The sequence below is a fragment of the Mobula birostris genome, chromosome 10, assembly GCF_030028105.1.
Source record: "Mobula birostris isolate sMobBir1 chromosome 10, sMobBir1.hap1, whole genome shotgun sequence".
In the NCBI taxonomy this organism is placed as follows: domain Eukaryota; kingdom Metazoa; phylum Chordata; class Chondrichthyes; order Myliobatiformes; family Myliobatidae; genus Mobula; species Mobula birostris.
In genome coordinates, this window is record NC_092379.1 from 98,917,582 (window position 1) to 98,927,630 (window position 10,049).

The window sequence follows — 10,049 nt, forward strand, 5'->3', positions numbered from 1 at the left end:
ACCCTCCCCCTTTAGAATCTCGTGGGCACAGTCTGAGACATCCCTGACTCTAGCACCTGGAAGACAACATAGCACCTGTGTTTCTCTATTGCATCCTCAGACTCTTCTATCCACTGTTCTGACTATGGAATCTCCTATCACCACTGCATTCCTCCTCTTCCCCTTTCCCTTCTGAGCCTCAGTGCCAGACTCGGTGCCAGAGACTTGGTTGTTGAGGCTCCCCCGGTAGGTCATTTCCCCCCCCTCCTCCCCATAATAGTATCCAAAACAGTAAACTTGTTATTGAGGGAAAGAGCCATAGGGTTACTCTGCAATGGCTGCCTATTTCCCTTCCCTCTCCTGACAGTCACCCATTCACCTGCCTCCTGCAACCTAGGGGTGACTACCTCCCTGTAACTCCTATCGATCACCTCTGCAGTTTCCCATGCAAAATGAGGGAAATGAAGGTGGGCTTTTAGGGGAAAGAGAAAGCAATAAAACAATAGAAGCTCTAATAATAATTCTCAAAGAATAAGATCTCTTGTTTGCAAAGGCATTGTTTTAGGACAAGAATGTTTGGTAGATATTGCACTTTTCATAGTGGTATGAACTTACTCACATTACAACTACCTTTACACTTTTCTGGCATTTTTGATGGTCAGCAAGTAAGTTAATACAGCCACTTTTCATGGGTTTTTATGATGAATTTGCAAGTAGCAAATAGTTTGGGGCACCTAAAAAGAGCTTTGGGATTTCCACATCTTACCTCCACAGGATCAGACTCTGGAAGTTTATGCCTAATAACGGCACTCATTATTTTTAACCCAACATCTGGGCCATTGATTATTCACCTAAAGGCTTTACTGCCCCAGGCAATTTGTGCATATCAATTAGGTTTTTGCAGAATTGCAGAGAGGTTATGGCAGCAGAGCTGGAGCCTCTCCTGCTGGTGTTTTAAATTTGATCAGAATGTATATTCACTTTTTCCTTGTTAAATTGATTGCTGTTGTATGTTTTGAAAACAGAGTTCATCGGAAGGAGTGATGTGCCTCTCACCCTCTCCCAGCCACAGCACTGGCTCTGTGATGTCCAGCCTCAAGAAGTATGCTTTGGGATTCCAGCATGCCATCCATGCCATCACGCAGCATTTTGCTAACATCGACATTCGGTGTACCGAGGAACCAGAGTGCATTCCCACTGCTGAGTTTTCTCCTTCTGATGCCATCACTGCTCAGGAAACAAACCTTTCTGCTCCAGATGTTGAAGCTTGTTTTCCTGATGCTACAGTTCCTCCAGCTGATATTCCACCCCTTCCAACATCAGAGCAGTTGCGTCAGCAGAATTTAGTTCAAAGTTTATCTGGTCCTGTACATCCTGTGGTATGTTATCCACCAGAGAGCGTTCAGACATCATGTGTGGCAACTGATGTGGATCTTGGAACGCCTTCCAGTCCTCTGCCTCCCTCTGGATCACAATTTTTGGAAAAGCTATCCACTTTCGCCGGGCGGATGTCCAATGAGGTACTTAGTTCAGTGAACAAGGACAATGTTCCTCAGGGAACTAAGCCTGATTATATGGAGGTGAAACAGTCTGAGGTCTGGACATCCACTAGAAGTGAATTTTCTTTAGAGATGTCTTCTTGTGATGTTATGCCAAGTTCTCATCTGAATCAAACGTTTCCAGATGTTGAAGTGTCTCTTAAATCATCACACAATTATTTAAAGTCAATAGAGTCAGAGAGGAACCCTACCGTTCTGGAATGTGAGAGTAGAGATACCATCCCATGTGGCATAGGCTTCCTGGCAAGCAGAGAGGCTTCCAATATTATTCAGAAATCTCTTCAAGAGATTGGGATTGAAAGGGAAAATCCTCTTAATGACGATGTTTCCAGGACAATACATGCCAGTTCTTCAGGGAAACCATGTACAATAGTGCTTCCGATTTTGGAGAATTATGCACTGAGGCTGACCCAGGAAGTAATTTCTGAAGGCACCAGGAGAGCAAACTTGGAGGGAAAGGTGATAAGTCACAACAAAGAGCCATTTGAAAAGGAAAGTAAGAATTCACATCTTGGTCACTTGGAATCACATGAAGGAAATTCTTTGGACCTTTCAGAGATGCAGTTGTCACAATCTGACATTGATGCACACGAACTTAATCATCTTGGAAGAACCATGCCAAAGTCATTATGTATTGGAGTAAGCCCATTAATAGCTAGTGAACAGGCTGCAACTTCAACACAACAGTCTTTTGATTCACCTGTGGAGGGGGAAAGACATTTATCAGCATTTGACAAAGAAAGAGCAGATAATCAAGACTATGAGAAACTCATGTGTGACAAACTTGGGCTCACCAAGAAGGCATCATTGGACTATCCTGATGCACCACCACCAACACCACTGAAGCCACAGCTCACAGGCAGTCAGAAGAGTTTTACTAGGAAGCTCAAGGGAGGTTTGGCTAAAGAATTCCTTCCCTCACCCCCTCCACCAACTCCAAAGGAAATTGTCAATTTTTGCCTGCCTAAAGATGGGAGAGAGGAAAAGGCTGAATTTATGAGAAAGCTGATACGATCGCTGTCTCAAGAGTTTAGTGGAAAAGACAGTACAGGGACTTCTGAGGTGCCAGATGACGAGAGGCTGCAAAATGTGCTGCAGGGATGTCCAGCTTCAGGAAGTGAACCAACAGAGGGGTTGTGCACTGGTGAGAATAAGATGCAAGACTACTTCAGTAATTTAGTATCTGGCATTGTCTTTTCATCTGCTCAAGTTATTTGTGGTCTTGTAGGAGAGAGCTTTGATCCTAAAAATCCTAATGAGCAGAACCGTTCCAGTGTTACATTTGGCGATGATTGCCAGCTGAAGAGCCACTCTGTGGAAAAACTGAACCCGCGTCCTTCGGATGTAGCCGTCCTGGAATCTCAAAGGATTGCAAGTGAAAACAATGGGGATAAAAACCGAGCCAGTTTTCCACTTGTAACAGAAAACAAATTGTGGGAATATACTGACAGACTAACACAGGAAATAGTTAATTCTGTCATCAACTTCCTGAATCAAATTGAATTACTTGAATGTGGGGAGCACAAGGTGGAGAGGAAAGGGGATGGACACAAAGATTGTAAGCATTCACGTTATATTAAGCAGCTAAGCTCCATGTCTGAAGGCTTAGTGCAAAGAGTGGTAAAGTCTGCCCTCCACTTGTTTAAAGCTCAGTATCAGTTGCAGCCAGCCCAATATGCCAGCACTGCCAGCTTATCTGAAGGTGATGTGGATCCTGTGCCCTTTGCTGAAGTATTTCAGAACATTGATCCTACAGTCAGGGGCATTGAGGAGAATCCTTTTCTCACTGACGATGAAGAGCAGCAGTTTATCAAACCGTCACCAGAGACAATCACATCTGAGGCAAACAGTCACGCTGCAGCTCTGGACAGTGATCCTGTATTTACCTGGGAGGAGCAAGTGGCAGGAAGTCAAGGGACAGCTTGTGGAATTGGCACTGCACGCCCGCTTGATGTAACAAGTTATAAGAATGGCAGCAGTGTAAGATCTTCCAGCAGCCAGTGCCCATATAAGCAACCACTTGTGAAAATGGAGAGTGAAGAACTCGCTGAAGAGAATTTGAGTGGTTTCGGTCAGGTAAAAATGAAAATAAGTTTATATGAACAAATGAAGGAAAGATCATGTCCACATAAAGATCAGGATGCATTGCTTGACTTCAACTCCAAGCCCATTAGTAACTATGAAGAAAAATCCTCCACCTTGGAATTAACAGAGCCAATGATGAAGGGGCCAGAACACAAACAGTTAAACAAAACTTATGCTGAAAGCTTAGCGCAAACTATACTGAATTCTTCCTTGGCTGATGTTTGTAGGCATTGTAGCTCTAGACTAGAGGAACCAACACATTCTCAAAGGACAAATGACTTGTACAGAAATGCTCTTTCTGTTTCCCGAAGCTCAGAAGAGAGTCTAGAGGACCAGCAGAAAGCACAGACAGAAGAATTCTTCAAGGACAAAGAAGAGCACGTTCCCTTAATTCTGAACACTAAATTTCAAGGACTCAATGTAATTGAATATACCGGTGATTCATCAACAAAACAGCTGCAGGAAAATTCAAATCAATCAACGGCTGCTTTAAAACAGTGTAGTGAAGACCAGGAAGGCTATGAAGAAATGGAACATTGTAGCTTCTTATCTACAAAGCCAATTGAACTTTTGTTGATAAACTTCAACTCTGCATCTACAACTGTTGATGTTCAGGTACAAGCAATGCTGCAATGGGCAACAGCTTCCCAGCTCAATGTCTCCAAGATTCATATAAAGAATTCAAGTGAGGACTTTGTACAGGTAAGCTCTGCAAACTGGGGACTTAAAATTCATTCCCTGGACTCTGCAAATTCTGTAACCTAATTTGAGTAAGTGTGGATTAATTATCTGATTCTAACACAATGATTGATCAAAGCTAAAAATAATGCATTCAAGAAAAATCTAGAGGCAAAATGCTGCAGATGCTGAATATATGAACTATGAAGAACACTCCACAATCACACAGATCCTACCGCAGTATAATAAAAGGCATAGGCAATACATATGAACACAACTGAATAGCTTTAAAGCATTAATTTGCTTTGCCCTTTTATTGGAAACCACACTGTGAACACCAGAAGTAATGGAGTGGTATCACTTCAATCAGAGATGCTGGAAAAAATAGTCAACATGAAATGTGATTATTTCCAACTGAATATGTGCTCTAAAAACATTAGATGTTATTACCAACAGGTGATGAACAAATATCACAAGGTCATTTAGAATTTAAAGGTTGTTTCATGCTTTCCAATCCAGGGTGTATTTTTGGGGTGATGTTAACATTTAATATTTTCCTTTCCCTTCTAATCCCCTGCAGCTGTTCCTATGTTAGGAAGCAGAAATGTCTACTCAGTACTTTTACCATTAGCCACTAGAAGTTAATTTCTTGCACTTGCACACTTTCTCTCTCATGTTTTCTCCTCCAGTTTTGTTCATCCTTCTCCTAACTAGGTATGTTACAGCCCTTGGGACTTCCTTTAATAATTCTGCATGACTGTTTTCTGTAATAGATGTAGCTATCTTCTCATTTCAATTTGTCTCCCTTTCCTTTTCTGTCTCCAAATGCTGGTCATTACCGTGATAATTTTGAGCTGTGACATATAACAGACAATTGTTCTGTTGTCTTCTCCCCCTCCCTTAAACATGCCTGTCTTATCACTTTTCCAGTAATGACAAAGGACCCTTGACTGAAAACGCTTACACTTGTTTCTCTCCCTACTCATCTGAGTGGGTCCAGCATTTTCTGTTTTTGATCAGATTTACAGTATCTGCAGTTTATCACTCCAGTAAAACACCAATATTTCATCTTTGAGACCATATCCGATTGTGGACACAGGCAGAGTATCTGAATTTATCTGAACAGTTGCTGAAGTTGTTGCAATATTTTTGCATTGTTTTAACTGTTTCTCCTACAGAAGCTTGACACTAGATATGTACTCAGACCAGAAATAGAAACTGACCTGATGAGGATTTCAACCCAAAACATTGACAATTGCTTCCCTGATGCTGCTCAACCTGCTAAATTCCTCCAGCAGATTGTTGCTATGGAAACTGTTCACCTACTGCACTGATTCTGTCCATTATCTAGTTTACCCATTACATCCATAAAGCTTTTAGAAAGTATCTGCACTTTTAATCAATTATGCTTGGAGATGTTGCTTTGATATGAGAGTAATCACTAGTATTGAAACAAGGTTGTCTTTAGGCACTTAATTGGAAAACTACTTATCCATTACTAATGTCAGTAATTTTCTTGTCTGTTCCAGTTCCCCACTCTGTTGACATTAGCTGAAGAGGAAGAATGGACTGTGGGAGACCTCCTCTGTGCTGTGCTAGCCTTCTGTGAAAGTAACCAGAAAGCAGCCAATACAACACTCTTCGACTACCTCCTTGAACCATTGCATGGCATTGAGGCTTGCAGTAAACCACACAGTACCTCCAGCTAGGGCTTGGTTTTAGTGAGAAAATTATGCACAATCACCTTTCATGGTGTTTCTAGTAAATTCAATGTTCCTGAGGATGAATTCGCATTTGGAAGGCATGGAAAGGAAATAATCTGTACCTTTCATTTCCTTGCCACCCCCTCCAGTCCTCTGACTATCGTGATTAACACATTATACTGAAGGAAAATACAATGTTTTTATAAAAGTTTAAATTACTATGGTGGAATCAGTTTAATTTTATGCATGAGATCCGGCTCCAGATCAACTCTACCAAATGCTAGTCTGTAGCGAGGAATGAGGAGATGCAGCAGCATTGCCTGCACCTACATACTATGTCTCTGAATCAAATCATTTCATGAAACTTGCCACCTCATCATCTCCTCACTTCCTCCCACAATAAAAGATTAATTCCATCCCATGATCTTCTCTTTCCACCACTACCATGACCAACTCTCCTTCAAACTGTTAGCTACACATTTTCTCTCAACTCCATTCATTATATTGAAAGGACAACGGTAACTGAAATGGGAATAACCATATTTCCCAAATAGTTTTTTTATTCCTACCGTTGGTGTTGCTGTTATATTGAATACAGCACTGAAAGAGACTATTCAGTCAATCGTGTCCGCACTATCTCCTAAAGGGACAACCCTTAGTTCTATTCCTCTGCTCTTTTCCCCCAGCCCTGCAACTATTATCTCCGATATGCTTATCCAGTTCCCTTTTAAAGACACTGATAAATTTAGAACACAGTGAGTTCTGGATCCCAGCCCCTTTCTGAGTGGTGAAAAAAAAATCTTTATATCCTTCTGGTATTTTTTTTTGTTCAATTTTAAATGTTTGTCTTATAATTTGGATGACAGCTTCACTTCCAGGTCTAAGCCAGTCATGTTACTGTGCGCCTGTGTCATATTTCCTCTCATCCTACTGTACTCAAAAGAAAAACAACTACAATTTCTCCATTGTAACCATTTTCCATTCCTAATCTTTAATCCTCACCCTTGGATCTATTCTTGTATGTTCTGCACCCACTCTGGGACTTCCACATCCTTTCCAAAATGTGGGAACAGAATTGAACACACTGCCCCATTTGTAGACTAACATGCAGGTTCAGTTACTTTTCTGCGTATGCACTTTGTGCCTTTAATTATGAAGCCTAGGATCCAATGTACTTGAATAGTCACTGCATCTATATGGATGCCAGGGCATCAAAAGGTATGGGGAGAAGGCAAGGAAGTGGGGATGACTAGAAGAATTGGATCAGCCCATGATCGAATGGTGAAGCAGACTCAATGGGCCAAATGGCCTACTTCTGCTCCTATATCTTACGGTATTATATAAAGGATTTATGAATATTTATACACACTTCCTGCACACACTTTAGAATTTTAAAGTTTTAAGTTTTATCCTTTTTTATCTATATAGTTTCTCTTTTTTATTTATGTAATTTCATCCCTCTCTGAAATGATTTCCATCCGGTTCATGTTTGGCCATTTACTTGTTCCTCTTTTTTTCTTCCAGATATTACAGCTCTCCTTACTGTTTACCACTCTTCTAAGATTAGAATTGGCTTTAAATTTGATATATTTACTTTGCACATGTAAATTTATGTCACTAATGTCTCAGGGAAAGAGAGAGCCTGGTCCTGACTCCTAGAGAAACACATTAAACACAATGAATTAGTAGTCTATTACATTTAACCCTTAGTCATTTTGTTCCAGTTGTCAATTAATAAACAAATTTTCTGATAGCTGTAGATTTATTTTGAGTCATTCCCAGATCTGGCACAATATAAGTGCAAGATACCATCTTCTACAAGCTGAATATAATGGTTGTGCCTTGAGATTTACCTCAAAGTAATCTTGTCCAAATGACTGGTGAATGTATAAGCCTTTTGCCTTCACACCATTTGATTTGGAAACGCATCATTATGTTAGTCAACAAAGCTCCCTCGAATGCCTAATGGACTGTTAAACTAAGCCCTTCAAACCCCAAACTGTACTGAATTAGTTTGCCTTGTTAGTGGAAATAGGACGTTATATTAGCCCCACTATTCTCAGATTATGCAAAAATCAGAGTTCCTAACTATCTATGGGTCTCTGAAAAGTGTAGTCTCATGAACCCTGAGTAAAGACTAATGTTTACTCTTGGTTTGTAGCACTAATGAGCTGAACTTTGTATTGTGCTGTTAATGAACCTCAAAGACAAAATATCATGTGTCAGAGCTACAAAAATGCATCTCTTGTGCGTTCCTGAGGATGAACTTCTCAACAAAGATCTTAAGTGCCTTTTCATGCTTTTACCCACAAATGTTGTTAATACTCTTGGAAATGTGCCTTGCTTAATGTCAATTTCAGCAGAGAGGCCAATGTTTATCAGTATTATGTTTATAAATAGGAAAATCAGTTTATCTCATGGAGGCATTTTATAATTGAGATTACTGTACAAGAAATATTCTCTGGATATTTTGTAAACCTGCAAAGATTAGTAGAAGAATAAAACGCTTCCACATGAATTTGGATGATGATGAAAATCCTCTGCTGAAGGATAGGACTTCTTCAGTGGTGGCCAAATACCATACAAGAAAACTTTTGAGAAATATTCATTTAACATTGTAAGCACTGAAGTATGCAGAAGATGAGGAAATTTAGACCAGAGGTCTTAATGAATGCTTTTAACTATATATAAATCTGTTCCATGCAGCTTCCTCCTTTTCAGACGAATCTTTCCAACATTAAAAGTCATAAGCCTTTCAGCGTAAAGGCAGGACAGATCTGCTCCACTGCTTGTTTCATCACAGGCCAGACAATTAGAATCCTGTCAGACAAGCATGGATTTTTCCAAACAACAGAGAATCTGCAGATTCTCAGCCCAAAATATCGACTGTACTTTTTTTTCTAGATGCTGCCTAGCCTGCTGAGTTTCTCCAGCATTTTGTGTGTGTTGCATGGATTTTTCCAACTGGATTTTAACACGTGGTTGGGAGCTGGTTCTTCTACAACTTTCAGAAGGGTTTGTTTATTTTGGATTTACTAGGTTTGTTATGCATATTTCCACTCCTTAATTATTATCTGTTTTAGTTTAAGTATTGCATGTGCATTTCAGCTGTTACATTAAAAACAGTAGGTGAATGAACATAATCCAGTCATTTTCCTTCTGTATGAGAATGTGCACTGTGTCTTAGAAAAAGATGGTGCTCTATCTTGATCCAGGTTGGAGCTGATTTCACAAGGATTGTAAAACAGAGCAGTATTTTTTCTACTTTTATCTTCGGATACAAAATATTTTGCAAAATAAAATGTGCTAAAAGTTTAGAAATTATGCCCTACATTTTTTTAAATAAAGTAAATTTTCTGCAATTTGCTTTGTATATGGAACCCTAATTTATATTTACATAAGTATAGAAACTGACCATTTCATCCATCTGTGTGTATTGGACCGAAAATACTAGAAAAATTCAGGTCAGATTGTTCAGGTTTCTAGCATCTGCAGTTTTTCAAAAAAAAAAGTGTATTTGTGTATATTCTATGTGAACTGCACACTCAGACCAATGTGCCCACTGTTCCCCTCCCCCACCTTACTTTTGCCTTCTACCCACATATTACAAAATAAATTTTAAAAACCTGCACATGTAGGAAATCTGAAATATAAACAGAAAATCCTGGAACCCAATTGGTTTGCTGCTTTGTGGAGCACAGTTGTGTTCAGTATTCAGCCATGACATTGCGCTTCAATTGCCTTCCGCCAAAAATCACCATCCTCAGATTCAGATTCATTTATTTATATCACAATTACCCTAAAACATACAGTGAAATGCATCATTTTTGTTAACAACCAACACATCCAAGGATGGGCTGGGGGCAGCCCACAAACGTCGCAGCACATTCTGGGGCCAGCATAGCATGCCCAAAATGCTCGGCAGATCAACACCGAACACAACATGCAACCAAACAACAACTGCACAAACAAGCCCCTGTCTTCCTCCCCACACATGGAGAGTCCTCCAACCCTTGGCCTCTGGGCCTCCAGGCCTCCAGTCTCC

The 10,049-nt window shown here is 40.2% G+C and overlaps 1 protein-coding gene across 1 annotated transcript in view; it reads left to right on the forward strand.

The window, feature by feature from the left end:
- LOC140204196 (uncharacterized) overlaps positions 1-9,356 on the forward strand; it is a 55,873-nt gene extending 46,517 nt beyond the window's left edge. Inside the window, exons 4-5 of the mRNA XM_072270673.1 lie at positions 1,005-4,325; positions 5,831-9,356. Coding sequence (XP_072126774.1) covers positions 1,005-4,325; positions 5,831-6,010 — 3,501 coding nt within the window. The 3' untranslated portion in view covers positions 6,011-9,356. The remainder of the gene's footprint in view (positions 1-1,004; positions 4,326-5,830) is intronic.
- The last annotated feature ends 693 nt before the right edge of the window (positions 9,357-10,049 follow it).